General features: G+C 56.3%; 3 protein-coding genes across 4 annotated transcripts; 1 reads left to right on the top strand and 2 right to left on the bottom strand.

Moving 5' to 3' along the window:
* Nucleotides 1-1174: 1174 nt before the first annotated feature.
* NPB (neuropeptide B) lies at nucleotides 1175-1842 on the bottom strand. The gene is made up of 2 exons (XM_008997908.5): nucleotides 1564-1842; nucleotides 1175-1468 (listed from the first exon to the last, which is right to left on the bottom strand). Exons 1-2 carry the CDS (start codon nucleotides 1804-1806, stop codon nucleotides 1196-1198), a joined length of 516 nt encoding a protein of 171 aa, XP_008996156.3. The 5' UTR covers nucleotides 1807-1842; the 3' UTR covers nucleotides 1175-1195.
* A 2695-nt stretch (nucleotides 1843-4537) lies between these two features.
* On the bottom strand, nucleotides 4538-10662 carry LOC103793428 (anaphase-promoting complex subunit 11). 2 transcript variants are annotated; one of them, XM_035302137.3, is made up of 3 exons: nucleotides 10522-10662; nucleotides 9467-9586; nucleotides 4538-4880 (listed from the first exon to the last, which is right to left on the bottom strand). In XM_035302137.3, exons 2-3 carry the CDS (start codon nucleotides 9573-9575, stop codon nucleotides 4735-4737), a joined length of 255 nt encoding a protein of 84 aa, XP_035158028.1. In that variant the 5' UTR covers nucleotides 9576-9586; nucleotides 10522-10662; the 3' UTR covers nucleotides 4538-4734. The 2 variants fall into 2 exon arrangements, with proteins under 2 accessions (XP_035158028.1, XP_035158029.1); XM_035302138.3 differs by having other exon boundaries at nucleotides 10532-10662.
* A 136-nt stretch (nucleotides 10663-10798) lies between these two features.
* ALYREF (Aly/REF export factor) lies at nucleotides 10799-14538 on the top strand. Its single transcript, XM_035302133.3, has 6 exons — nucleotides 10799-11062; nucleotides 11549-11680; nucleotides 13053-13200; nucleotides 13798-13861; nucleotides 13962-14139; nucleotides 14233-14538. Exons 1-6 carry the CDS (start codon nucleotides 10805-10807, stop codon nucleotides 14245-14247), a joined length of 795 nt encoding a protein of 264 aa, XP_035158024.1. The 5' UTR covers nucleotides 10799-10804; the 3' UTR covers nucleotides 14248-14538.

The raw sequence follows: 14538 nt of genomic DNA, 5'->3' as shown, positions 1-14538 counted from the left end.
TGGCCCTTGTGGACATCCCCACAAGGGCAGGCACCCTCCCCAATTTCTTCCCACGAGGGACAGCCGGGAGAGGGCATGCCCTCAGAATGCACCCAGCAGCCGGTAGGGCAGCGGGCAGCCTGGCAGTGAGTGGAACCCCAGCCTCCAGCCCTCCAAAGTGTGGGGCTGCCCCCTACAGCAAGGGAAGCTAGAGTAGGGAGGAGAACCAGGGTGGAGGCTCCTTGACCCTGCAGCGGCCATGGGATCTCTGCTTCCTGCACCTGTCAGGGCCCGCCTGGAGCAGCCCAGAGGCCAACAAGGCTCTTATGGCAGCCTCCGCTGTCCTCTGCTTTTGTAAGGTCGACCTCACCACCTAGCACAGGAGCCGGAGGTGAGGTGCACCCGAGGCTCTCCCACAGCCCAGGAAGGCAGTGTCTCACCTTGCTCTCCTAGCCATGAGCCAAGGTGTGAGAAGCACAGGCAGGCCATCCTGGTCCCACCAGGCCCCCACCTTCAGGAGTGGGGTGGTGCCAATGCTCCCCCTCAACCCCTGGGCTTTGGGGTCCCCTGAGCAGAGGGACCAGCCAGTCCCCCAAGATTGGGGCAGGGGCTGCCTGGGCCCCAGGCTGGGGGAGGGTGGAAAGGCCCCAAGTGTGCTGCCTGGGCCTGGCCCTGTTCCCTTACCAGCACTGGAGGTCAGGGCCCACACCAGAGACCCAACCACAGAGGGAGAACCCACCCGTCTCCCACCCTCAGCTCTGAGAGGCATGTTCCAGGCCTCTGGAGCCAGGGCTCAGGCCCCCAACTCTTCTTGCCCCTGCTCTCTTGGACCTGGCCTGGCCAGAAGGGATGGGGGAAGAGGAAGGCAGCCAGGGGCTCTAGCCCGTGCCCTCACAGATTGGGCTCTCAAGTGTGGGTGCAAAGGAATGGGTGAAGACACTGGGGACAGTGCCAGCAGTGGCCCTGCACTTGCCCCCAGGGAACAACAACGCTAGGTTCGCCTTCACCTTGGGCTGGGGTCCTTCCAGGCATGGGTCCTGGCCAGCTTCACCCGGGGGGATCTGAAAACCTCTGGGCTGCCCAGGCCAACTTTGCCCTGCTGCCACACACCCCGATGCCCTCTCCTACCCATGTTTGGGGACTTCCAGGCCCGGTACCCCTCGTGGTCCGACTGCCTATCATTCAGCACTCCTCATTCCGAGGCAGCCTTATTTATTTATTTACCATTAACTGCAGGGTGGGCGGAGTAGGGGAGAGCTGGAGCGCCATCCCGCACCCGGCGGGGCCCGGAATCCCGGAGTGGGACGGTAGGGGCGGGGTCCCCATTGGTGCCAGGCGAGGTCCAGGTCTGGGGTCCGGGCTCAGGGGCGCGGCAGTCGACTGCGCGCAGGGACAGGAAGATGTCCACCTTGCACTGGAAGGTCCCGAGGCCGTCGGGGAGCCGCTCGCACCTCTGCAGGTTCGGGGCAACGTCCTGGACGCACAAGGCCTGGGACAGGTGGGTGGAGGCTGAGGGGCCGCCGCGCCCCAACCCCTGTCCTGCCGCCGCACCCCCCCCAACAGCTCCTGGCCCACTAGACTCACGAGACTCCGCAGCCTGGGGTGCAGCTCGAGGGAGGCGCCGGCTGGGCCCGGGGGTTGCGCCCCGCTGTGGAGCTGGGAGCGCCGCGCGTACGGGGACCTGCGGAAGCCAGACAGCAGCCCCGCAGCGCGGCCCACAGAGTAGGAGTTGCGCCCCGTTGCTGACTTGTACCACGCGAGGCCGGGCGGCGCCAGCAGCAGGCACAGCGCCAGAGCAGCAGCTGCCAGTGTCGCGGGCCGGGCCATGGGGCTGCGGACCGGTAGGCAGCGGCGTCGAGGCTCAGAGCAGCCACCTCCTGGGCCGCCTTTATATCTGCGGGGGGGCGGGGGCGGGGGCGGGCCGAGGCCCCGGTGGGCGGGCTGGCTGGGGGTGCAGCGAGCCCGCGCGCGGAGGACTGGTCGCACCTCTCCATCCCAGAGGAACCAGCACCGCGAGTGAGCACGGCACAGAGGTCTGGCTCTTGGTGGAAGCCCGATGCCCCCTCAAGCTTCCCACCCACACCGCTCGCGCCCTCCAGACCCGGCCTGGGTGGGCTTCAATGGGAGTAGGGGAAGGCCCAAGGGCGCCCAGCCCTAGGAATCGTTCCCCAGGAGGTCCGCAGTATTCCTGAGGCTGGAGAGGACCGCACAGTGCCCAGGGGGCGGGTTCTCCCACCCTAAGGGAGATTCTTGGCCGGAGTTTGGCCCAAGGCATCAGAGTCCGCGCGGCTTGCTGGGACCCTCATATCTTTCATGCCCATGGGGGAGGTTCCACCAGTAGGGCTACTACTGGCCGGGTCCTCTGGGAGCAGGGCAAGAAGGCCAGGCACTGACCTCAGGAAAGCCACATGAGGCACTGGAGCTCCAGGATTCCTGGCCTAGGATTGGAGGCCCCTCCCTGCCTAGCTCTGCCCCTGCGGGCCGGTGGCCTGGAAGCTCCTTCCACCTAGGTGTGCCTGGCACCTTCTTCATTCACGCAGCAGACACGGAGGTCCGGTCAAGCAGGAAATGGAGCTGACGGCAGAGCGCGAAGGGGAATTGCTCCAGGGATGAAGCAGAGAGGCCTGGGGGATGTTTTCAGAGGTCCCCAGAATTCTGGGCCTGTCTGGCAGGGCACACAGACTGATGCTCTCGACCGGACAGTACCCCAAAAGGGCCCTGAGCTTTCATAGGGAAGGCAGATGGCGGAGCAATGCAGGAGAGGGAGCAGAGGTGGCCCAGGAGAAGCCCCTGCTGTGCCCAGGAATCACAGAATTGGAGGAATCCAGGTGGCTGGGAAGCCAAGAGGCAGGCAGTTGGCCACAGCGGGTTGAGTTGAGCCTGCATATCCTGTCATTCAGGAGGAGGCGCCAGGAAGGACGGAAGCAGAGCACATTCCCTAGGAGAGGCTCCATCTCCCAGGAGACAGTGGGCACTCCAGGAAGGAGGGCAGGCAGGGGCCTGCCCCCACCAAGCCTGGGGAACCCAAGCCAGAGAACATCCAGGAAGCTCTGGGGCCACAGACCTCTCACCTGCGTCACTGCAGCCCCTGTGGGGGTCCCAGCCAGCATCCTGACTCCTCAGTATTGGCACCCATGCCCAGATCCAGACTTCGGTGCCTGCCCAGCACTGGCCAGATGTAGAAGTTTGCAGAGCGGCCAGGAGAAGCTCTGCGGGGCACCAGGCAGGACTGCTGGACACTCTCCTGGCAGGTGCCATTCAAGCTCACTGTGCCCTCACCATTTCATGCTCCCCCCAGGTCCTGGTCACGTCTTCTTTTAGATATGTCCTCAGGACAGGCACTGGCACTGCAGCCCTGACACCTGTGTTTCAGGGTTCCATGCTTCCCAGGTGTGATGGCAAATACTGAGGGTCAACTTGATAGGACTGAAGGAGGCAAAGTACTGTCCCTGGGTGTGTCCGTAAGGGTGGCGCTAAAGGAGATTCACATTTGAGTCAGTGGACTGAGAGAAGCAGACCCACCCTCAATCCAGGTGGGCACCATCTTATCAGCTGCCAGTGTGGCCAGGATACAAGCAAGCAGAGGAACGTGAAGGACTGGACTGGCTGAGTCCTCTGGCCTCCATTTCTCTTCCATGCTGGGTGCTTCCTGCTCTTGAACCACGAACCCCAAGTTGTTCAGCTTTTGGACTTTTGGACTCACACCAGTGGTTTGCCAGAGGCTCTCGGGCCTTTGGCCACAGACTGAAGGCTGCACTGTCAGCTTCCCTACTTTTGTTTTGGGACTTGGACCAGCTTCCTTGCTCCTCACCTTGCAGATGGCCATTGTGGAACTTCACCTTGTGATTGTGTGAGTCAATTCTCCCAATAAACTCCCTCCCTAGATAGGTCTATCCTATACGTCCTGCCCCTCTAGGGAACTCTGACACAGATTTCTGGTGAGTTCTGGTCTAGTCCCCAGGGTGCTGTGAGGAAGGAAGCGTGTCAAGAGGCTCACACTGGGCATGGGGCACTTGCCCTGTGCATGCCAAGGGCTCCCTAGGTTATTGGACACAGCCTGTGCCGTCTCCATCCAGAAGCAGCCTCAGACCCTGGGGCTGGGCCACCCTTCCCTAGGCAGGGGACCCTCAGACATGTGTGGACATACTTCTCAGTGTCAGGACATCAATACCTACACTGCAAGGGGCCCAGCCCCAATGAGGAGCTGCCATCAGTCCCAGTGAGAGAGAAGGGATAGAGAGAACAGGAGCCCACTCAGAGATGGTGGCCATCAGTCTGGAGGGACCATGAGCTGGAGACAGTAGCTGCCAGCTGTGCATGACCAGGTTCACTCAGAGCCCAAGGAAGGGTTCCAGGGCCACCGCAAGGCTTCCAGCAGGCAAGAGCATGCCCCAGGCCCTGTTTCATCCTGCTCTTTCTCCTCTTAAGAGTTGTGACTCAGGATTTGATGTGGGCCTTGGCAGTGTTTCACAGAGATGTTTATTCATGAGTTTTCATATCAAAACACATGGAGACCGCATCAATATGCCAAGAACACAGGCACCCAAAGGCCTCCGGCAAGATTTGAGTAGTTTAATGAGTTTTACTTATTAGATAAAAGTGTCAACATCGTGATGGAAAAAAAAACGAAGCTCCAGCCCTCATTCCACCTTGTTGCAGCCCAAGAGAACTGTCCCCAACAGCGACTACAGCCACTGGCGCCAGCATGAGGAGGGGTCTCAGGACGCCACCTCCAATGAGGGCAAGGCTGGGCCCTCACTCCTTGAACTTCCACTCCTGGCGACACATGGGGCAGTGCTGCTGCACCTGCTGCGCGTGAAGCCACTTGAGGATACAGTGCATGTGGAAGCAGTGGGAGCACTGGCCCCACACCAATGGGCAGTCGTCGCCGGGCACCTTGCCTGCAGGGGGGCGGGGGGGGGGAAGAGAGGATGGGCGTGACCAGGCTGGACACAGAGCATGTGACAAGTCAGGCAGAGGCGCAGGGAGGAACCCTGGGCAGTGTAGTTTCTCATGTTTCAGAAAAGCCGAAATCAGGAGAGTTACCCAATCAGTCTCCTGACTAGATTGCCCCCAGGCAAAGAGCAGCAATGACCAAGACAGGAGGCCCCCACCCAGGACAACTGCAGCAGGCACTCATCTGAGGCGGTGACAAGGAGCTCTGGCCTAGCCCACCATGTCTCCCCTGTGCTTGAGACTGGGGAAAAAGGGCATTGTCCGACCTACAAGCCCTGGGGCCCATCTGCAGACACTTGATCTGTGATGCCAAGAAGGTCATATGAATGGTCAAGGCACCAAGGAGACTCCCATCTGGGTAGTGAACAGGTCTCTTGATCAAGGGCAGGAGGGGTGGGGCCTGGGGACCCAGAAGACTCTTCCTAGACATCTAGGATTGGGTGTGCTGCCCGGGGGCTGGAGACACCGTGCTGATGGGCAGCTGTGGATGGGCCCTGCCAGCTGAACAGCACTGCATCCATCTCTCATCTGCTACCTCAAAGGGCTCTGCCTCCCAGGACAGGCACAGGCTGCGGGCACTGGCGCAAACACCTAGAAATGCTCTCTCCATGGAGAGGGCCTGGTACAGAGAAGGATGCTCGATGCTTGTATCACCAATGATCAAGAGAAACAAGCATCCCTGATCTCCAAGAACCTGAAGACCCCATGGAACAGCTGCAGCCAGCTGAGCACAGCAAGTCCCAGCCTTAGCCCCACAGCAGGGTCAGCCTGGCATTGTGGAGCTGGAGCTCTCAGCTGCCCCAGTCCTGGCAGCACCAGCCCCACAGCAAGCCGGCTCCCAGCCCCAGGAGGACCCGCCCATGGGGGCTTTCTAGCCTCAGCACAATTCTGCTTGAAATCACCTCTTTCAAATTAGAGTTGTCAAGGACAGGGGTCTGGGCCACACCAAGTCCTGGGGGAAGGCTAATTGGGACAAAGGTGCCGCTTCATTCTAGTGTGTCTGCCACGTGAAGCTGGCCTGGGGTGTCTGATGAGTCTGAGGATGCACTGAGGCACTGACGGTGACTCATTAGAGGACCTGCCCATCTCCCTGATTGCATTTTTTAAATTAAAATACCTCTGGGCAACATTCATTGTTACCAGAGTCCTCTGGGATGCGGAATGGATTCATTGTTTACCAGCCTCCGGCTCCCAGGGTCTTTGTTGAACTTAGTCACTTTGAATTTTTCACAGTTCAATTTTAGCAAAAGAAACCTGGGGCTGCTTATCCTCTATGGAAAGCACAGAAGACTTGTCAAACACTGTGCCTTAAAACTGACTCACTAAAGGCTGGGCAGGGTGGCTCACACCTGACGTCCCAGCACTCTGGGAGGCTGAGGCAGGCGGGTCACCTGGGTTCGGGAGTTCCAGACCAGTCTGGTCAACATGGTAAAACCCTGTCTCTACTAAAAATACAAAAATTAGCCAGACGTGGGGGCGCATTCCTGTAATCCCAGCTACTCAGAGTCTGAGGCAGGAGAATCCCTTGAACTCAGAAGGCGGTGGTTGCAAGTGAGCCGAGATGGCGCCACTGCACTCCAGCCTGGGCGAAAGAGCAAGGCTCCATCTCACACACACAAAAAGCAAGCCCAGACGATTGTGGTGGTGTGCTACCTGGCAGGGTGAGGCAGGACAACTGCTGGAGCCCAGGAGTTCAAGTCCAGCTAGGGCAACATAGTGAGACCCTGTCACTAGAACAACAACAGAAACAACAAAAAATGGCGGGCACGGAGGCTCACACCTGTAATTCCAAGCTGAGGCCGGCAGATCACAAAGTCAGGAGTGAGACCAATCTGGCCAATACAGTGAAACTCTGTCTCTACTAAAAATACAAAAAAAAATTAGCCAGGTGTAGTGGTGTGCACCTGTAACCCCAGCTACTTGGAAGGCTAAGACAAGAGAATTTCGTGAACCGGGGAGGCAGAAGTTGCAGTGAGCTGAGATTGTGTCATGGCACTCCATTCTGGGTGACAGAGCAAGACTCCATTTCAAAAAAAAAAAAAAGAGCCTCTATTATCAATATGGGCATTCACCTGGCCCCACCAAAATACACCTGGTTACTTGGGGTAGTGAGAAGGAGCTTCTCAGCACTCCCTATTCCCCACTGTCCTCTGGGGAGTTCTTCCTATCCTCCCTGGGCAAAGCCCTGGCCCTTGCTTCTGGTTTACATTCATTTTGGTGTCGTGAAAAACCATTTCATTGGTGTAAAACTCTGCTTTCAACCTAAATGTAATCAAACATCTCCACTTTACAGAACTTACTGGGGACAGAGAGAATGCACAAGACACTTATAAAGAAAAAATGTGATAAGCCTGAAGATAAAGCACCCTGCAAAGAAACATACCATGTTTTTAAGAGAGTCAAATGTCTTGAAAAAGTTAAAGTTGGATAGAGGAGGGGGTTGTAGATTACAGGGCTAAGAAATGGATTAATGTTGAAAAGTTGAGTCCTGGCCAGGTGTGGTGGCTCACACCTATAATCCCAACACTTTGGGAGGCCAAGGCAGGCAGATCACCTGAGGTCAGGAGTTTAAGGTCAGCCTGGCCAACATGGCGAAGCCCCATCTTTACTAAAAATACAAAAATTATCCCAGTGTGGTGGTGAGCACCTATAATCCCAGCTACTTGGGAGGCTGAGGCAGGAGAATTGCTTGAACCTGAGAGGTGGAGGTTGCAATTCACACCACTGCCTGGCCAACAAAGCGAGACTTCATCTCAAATAAATAAATTAATTAATTAATTAATTAAAATAAATAAATAAAAGTTGAGCCCTGGGCCAGGCACAGTCCCTCATACCTGTAATCCCAGCACTTTGGGAGGCTGACGCAGGCATATTGTGAGGTCAGGAGTTCGAGACTAACCTGACCAACATAGTGAAACCCCATCTCTACTAAAAACACAAAAATTAGCCAGGTATGGTTAGCACATGCCTGTAATTCCAGCTACTCAGAAGGCTGAGGAAGGAGAATTGCTTGAACCCAGGAGGCAGAGGTTGCAGTGAACCAAGATCACCCCACTGTACTCCAGCTGGGCGACAGAGCGAGACGTTGTCTCAAAAAAAAATAAAATAAAAGCCGAGTCCTGGCTCAAACCACTCAACCATAAAAAAGACATTTGGGGACAGCTGGTGAAACAAGAAGCAGGAATGACTGTGAAACTGCCAGATGTACAACAGTGGTGGGTAAAAAGACACATGGCTGAAGTGTGTGGGAAGATGCATCAGATATAAAATTTTAAATCATTAGTCATGGCCGGGCGCAGTGGCTCACACCTGTAATCCCAGCACTTTGGGTGGCCGAGGTGGGTAGAACACGAGGTCAAGAGGTCGAGACCATCCTGGTCAACATGGTAAAACCCCATCTCTACTAAAAATACAAAAAATTAGCTGGGCACGGTGGTGCGTGCCTGTAAATTCCAGCTACTCAGGAGGCTGAGGTAGGAGAATTGCCTGAACCCAGGAGGCGGAGGTTGCGGTGAGCCGAGATCGTGCCATTGCACTGCAGCCTGGGTAACAAGAGCAAAACTCCATCTCAAAAAAAAAAAAAAAAAAATCACTAGGCACAAAAAATAAAGCTAATATGGAAACATGATTTGCCGTTTTTCAATGTGCTGGAAAGGGAATGCCCTTATTCCATTCAACTTTTTTTTTTTTGAGATTGAGTCTTGCTCTGTTGCCCAGGCTGGAGTGCAGTGGTGCAATCTTGGCACACAGCAACCTCCGCCTCCCAGGTTCAAGTGATTCTTCTGCCTCAGCCTGGAGTAGCTTGGATTACAGGCCACCCACCAACATGCCCGGCTAATATTTATGTATTTTCAATAGAGACAAGTTTTTGCTATGGTGACCAGGCTGGTATCAAACTCCTGGCCTGAAGCAATCCACCCACTGGCCTCCTAAAGCACTGGGATTACAGGTGTGAGCCATAAGGCCCAGCCTATGCCATTCAATTTTGAGACCTTTCAAGTAAAAAGTTTAATCTCTTTTTAATGCCATGTATTTCACAGCTGAGTTTCATCTTATCAAATGCAGTGAAAGGATCTTTATACTGACCTGGGTTCCAACCACCTGGCTTTTTTTCTATCAACTTTTCTTCAAGAAATGAAAATGAAAATGTGGGGCCGGGCGCATTGGCTCACGCCTGTAATCCCAGCACTTTGGCAGGCCAAAGCGGGCAGATCACCTGAAGCTGGAAGTTTGAGACCAGCCTGACCAACATGGAGAAACACCATCTCTACTAAAAATACAAAATTAGAAGGGTTTGGTGGTGCATGCTGGTAATCCCAGCTACTTGGGAGGCTGAGGCAGGAGAATCCCTTGAACCTGGGCGGTAGAGGCTACAGCAAGCCAAGATTGCACCATTGTACTTCAGCCTGGGAAACAAGAGCAAAACTCCATCTCAAAAAAAAAAAAGGAAAATGTGGGGATTTCCTGCAAGTATATTTAACAGGAGCCACTGAGGCTAGTCCAGCAGGCAGACAGCGGAAGGGACACTCACAGTCGGGGCAGCAGCCATTAAACGCCATCCTGCAGATGCCACAGTTCTCATCGTTGGCCACCCAGAGCCAAGTGGCCACGCCATTCCAGCACTTAATCTTCACCTTCATGGCAGCAGAGCCTGTACCCGAAGGGAAGAGGATGACAGGCTTAATTTAGTCTGCAGAACTAGAAGATTTAGGCACCAAAATAGGAATAAGCCTGGCACAGTGTAGTCTCAGCTACTCAAGGGGCCAAGGCAGGAGATCACTCCAGCCCAGGAATTCGAACCCAGCCTAGGAACATCGTAAGCCGTTTCTATTTTACTTTTCTTTTGTTTTTGAGACGGAGTCTTGCTCTGTCGTGTAGGCTAGAGTACAAGGGCGCACTCTTGGCTCACTGCAATCTCCGCCTCCCGGGTTCAAGCCGGCCTCCCAAAGTGCTGGGATTACAGACATGAGTCATCGCGCCCGGCCCGACTAATTTTTTTTTTTTAAGAGACAGTGTCTCACTATGTTGCCCGGCTGGCCTCACTGAGCTCAAGCAATCCTTCCACCTCGGCCTCCCAAGCAGCTGGGATTACAAGTGTGCAATGGCACACCCGACTTTCGACTTTTTTTTTTTAGATATGGGGGTCTCACTACGTTGCCCCAGCTGGTCTCAAACTCCTAGGGTGAAGCGATCCTCTTGCCTCGGCCTCCCAAAAAGTTTGGAGCACAGGCGTGAGCCCCGCGCCGGGCCCGTACCAAAACTTGTAAAGGATATGACTAGCAAATGTGAGATTGGAGACTTCGAGGTTGCAGGTGGAGACCAAAAACCCCGGCTCAAAAACCAAAAAGCAACCCGCAGCAGGTCTGCACCGGCTGCAGCCCGCTGAGGCCACTCCCGCAGGATCCCGCCCCGAGCCAAGCGCACAGCCCTCGGGCGGGCGCAGAAACAAGGACCCCCGCAGGTTCCCGGACACCCGCCGCGCCCGCAGCGCCCCCAGCCCTAGCAGAAGGGCGGGGCAGGCGGGGAGGGAGGGGAGCGCATGCCCCACTCCCAACGACCGCCGCCCAACCCCCTGCGGCCTCGCACCTTCGCCAACCTAATCACGCACGGCTCTGCCCGCCCTTCCGTTGGCAGCGCTGACGTCCGCGCGGGAAGGTATAAAAACGACCACAGTCACGGCCCGGCTCCCTCAGCAGCGCCCGCCGAGTCCCGCGCGGCAGTGCGCACGCGCTTCCCCGTCTCTCCCCGTCCCGCGCGCGCTGCGGTCCGCAGGCGGCCAATCACTAGCCGCTCCGAGGCCGTAGCACCGGAAGGCCTCACGCGGCGCCGGAGGTGACGTGCTGGCGTGCTGACGCGCGGGCTCGAGCCGATGCCCGATTCCGCGCCCGCCATGGCCGACAAAATGGACATGTCTCTGGACGACATCATTAAACTGAACCGGAGCCAGCGAGGAGGCCGCGGCGGGGGCCGGGGCCGCGGCCGGGTCGGCTCCCAAGGCGGCCGCGGCGGCGGGGCGCAGGCCGCCGCGCGAGTGAATCGAGGCGGCGGGCCTATCCGGACCCGGCCGGCCATCGCCCGCGGCGCGGCCGGCGGAGGCGGGAGGAACCGACCGGCGCCCTACAGCAGGGTGAGTGTGGAGGCCGGCCGCACCGGAGAGGGCAAGCCGGGGAGGCTGGCGGCGAAGGCCGAGCCCGGCTGGCTGATAGGGCTGGTGGAGCGGCCGCCCGGAGGTCCGGAGGGTGCGTGTGGGAGGGCGCATAGGGGGTGGTGGGCGGGGGCGAGGTCGTTCATTCCGGGCCCGGCCCGGAGGCTGAGACCCTTTTCAACCCTTTGTTCCGGCCGCCGGGACCTCGTGGCGGCGTGAGCGGAGGGGTAGCTGAGCGCGGCAACAGCGGCGGGAAGTTAGTGGAAGGGAACTGAAGTTGTGCTGCCGCGGTGGGACCGTGCGGCCTCGTACCTGGGGCTGCTTTAGCGGCCGGAGGGAGCGCTGGCGGCCTCATCTCCGCCGGATCCTCTCAGGCCGGGAAGAGGAAGGGTCCGGGGTCGCCGCGAGGACTGGGAAAGCCCTGGACTGAGACTCACAGGTCTGCTGTTGTTGTGGTTTTTCCTTCAGCCAAAACAGCTTCCTGACAAGTGGCAGCACGATCTTTTCGACAGTGGCTTCGGGGGTGGTGCCGGCGTGGAGACGGGTGGGAAACTGCTGGTGTCCAATCTGGATTTTGGAGTGTCAGATGCCGATATTCAGGTAAGAGACTAAGGCTTCTCGGTGACCCGTTCGCCCTGCACAGGACGGATCATATTTTGGGGGATGTGGCCCTGAGTCCCCTTCCCGCCTTGGCAAAGGGAGCCCTCCCAGCTCTGAAGGGCTGCAGGACAGACCTAGCGCCAGTAAAGCCAGGGTCAGTCCGCAGGCAGGTGCGAGCCTAGCCTAGCCTGAGGATCTGCTGCTCTTAGTCTGAATATGGGTTCTGTGAGTGAAAATCCTCTGCCAGGGCTTCCAGTTTCTAACAGAGAAAAAGACTGATCAAATGTGAGTGGTTCTTGGCTGTTAGACTCAGCCCACTTGTGCTTTAAATTTAGTGCCTGTTTTAGTGGGTTAATGTGACAAAAAGAATCTTCCTTATGTACCTTGTAAAGCAGAGGGAGCCTGTGTGTTTTTCTAGCTCTGTTTGACTTGAGTATTGTCTTAAAAAGACCTTGTAAATTGTGGTTTTATCACTCCCCGCCCCCATGTCCTGTCAGCGACTTGATTCTCTAACTCATTAAAGCTTTTTTTTAAAAAAAAAAAAAAAAAAAAGAAAGAAAGAAAAATTGAATCCCAACGGCATTTAAAGTTGTTTTCTGGTTAAGAAGTGGCTTTTTGGGAATCAGTTTTGGAGATGGCTGGGCAGGGTTCAGTTGTCCACAGCCTAGCCATTTGCCTTGGGAGGACAGAGCAGGGCCAGTGAGCACTCACAGTGTCTCAACACTTTTTTTAAGGTGGTTTCTAGCATCCACTGGAAACCGCTTTTGGTGAACTCCACTTCCCGCTGTGTGCCTGCGGCCGGAGTATCCCCACACTCTGGGTTCCCTCTCCAACTCCCAGCCTGCCTGAGGTCAGGGCAGTTTCCATGGCAGCGCTTGACTTCAGACTTTGCCGCAGGCTTGAGTAGGAGGAGAGGGAAAGGTGAGCCAGAATCTGCCTTTGGGGGAGGGGCTGGGGTCAGGGTTCCCAAGTCAACAGGCCCTTCAAGCTGGTCTGATACCGGACCAGTTCCCTTGCTCTTGATCTTGGCCTTTACAGTTTCTTGGAACAGCCCTTGGGTGTGTTGTAAATTTTCCTTTGTTGAAGAGGATAGTGGCTTAATTTTGTGCCCCTTTCTAGTGGGCTTTGCGACTTCCTCTACCTGCATCGTGGTACACCTGTCAGGTCCCCTCAATGGCAGGAGCCCTCAGACCCAGGCGCTCTTGGAAGTTGCTGTCCCTCCTGCCCTGCCCTTCCCTCATTTCCCATTACCACTGCCCTGCCTCCCAGGGAACCACCCCCAAAACAGCTCACGCTTCCAGGGCCTGTCCCTGGGCCACCAGAAGGAGCACAGTTTTGTTGCTCTTCTGACAACTGCTCTTTGCAACTCCAGGAACTCTTTGCTGAATTTGGAACACTGAAAAAGGCAGCTGTGCACTATGACCGCTCTGGCCGCAGCTTAGGAACAGCAGATGTACACTTTGAGCGGAAGGCAGACGCCCTGAAAGCCATGAAGCAGTATAACGGTGTCCCTCTGGATGGTGAGTGTGGGCGGGGGGACCCACGCTGACTGTCGGGCTTGTGGAGTTTGGGGCTGGCACCTGTCCAGGTAGGAATATGGGGTACCCCTGTGGCTGAGGACACTTTGCATTTGCCCCTTTGTCTCTCTCTTCCATCTGCCACCTCTCATGCTGCCCCACACATCTGGACCAACCTCTTGTGAACCCCCATCCAGCAAGCTACATCCCTCCCCTCCTTCAGCTCCTTCCGGAAGATTCACTTCTGTGAAGCCTTCTCAGAACCGCCATAGTACACCTCTGAGTGCGGGGCTGTAGTCGTAAAGACAAAGGTACCGGTTCTTCTTCGTCAGGTCACCCACACCTCTCCACCTACGAGCACCCCAACACCTCAGCAAGCAGCCCACCTAGTCTAGACTGAGAAGGAGTGAGGAGGTGTTGGTGGGGTTGCTTCCTTGCCATTTTGTTCTCCCGCCAGTATCTCCAGGCCATTTCCCTTGTCGGGGGCATTTGAGATGCACAGAGGCCCTTTCCAGTGTTTGCATGGAGACCAGGGTGTGGTGCCAGCTGGGTTGGTTTCAGAGCCTCTCAGAACGTGTCCTTTTGTATTCTTTGTCGCAGGCCGCCCCATGAACATTCAGCTTGTCACATCACAGATCGATACACAGCGGAGACCTGCACAGAGGTGACTTGTGGGGCCTCTAGGGAAGGGATTGGCCTGGGGTGTGGCTGCATCGCCCTTGGGGTCTTTCCAGGTTTGTGAACAGTTCCATTTTCCTTGCTAGCGTAAACAGAGGCGGCATGACTAGAAACCGTGGCGCTGGAGGCTTTGGTGGTGGTGGAAGCACCCGGAGAGGCACCCGTGGAGGTGCCCGGGGAAGAGGCAGAGGCGCCGGCAGGAATTCAAAGCAGCAGCTTTCGGCAGAGGAGCTGGACGCCCAGCTGGACGCCTATAATGCAAGAGTGAGTCCGGGAGAGCCGGCTGGGGGCCTGGTCAGAGCCCCAGTGGGGAGCAGTCCTCACTGAGTGCGAGCCGCTTTCTCCTCTGTGTTTCAGATGGACACCAGTTAAACAGACCGGCAAATCCGTGTGGACAGGACCCAGGCGTCTCTTCTTGCTCCCTGACTGGGGAGTGGTGGCTGGGGCTGTGCGGCCAATAATGGATTTGTTTCTTTTATGTTTTAAAATAGGATTTAAAAACTCATGTAAAGGCTTTTTTTTCCTTTTTTTTTTTTTTTAATTTCTGAAACAGACCTGTTTTGTACCGAGTTATTTTTGGGATAAATTTTACTGGTTGCTGTTGTGGAGAAGGTGGCATTTCCACCTTTTCCATAATAAAATAGAAATGTGTGTAGAACTGGA

The sequence above is a fragment of the Callithrix jacchus genome, chromosome 5 (genome assembly GCF_049354715.1).
Source record: "Callithrix jacchus isolate 240 chromosome 5, calJac240_pri, whole genome shotgun sequence".
NCBI lineage: Eukaryota > Metazoa > Chordata > Mammalia > Primates > Cebidae > Callithrix > Callithrix jacchus.
The sequence above is the reverse complement of the archived record's forward strand: the minus strand, read 5'-3'. Positions and strand labels throughout refer to the sequence as shown.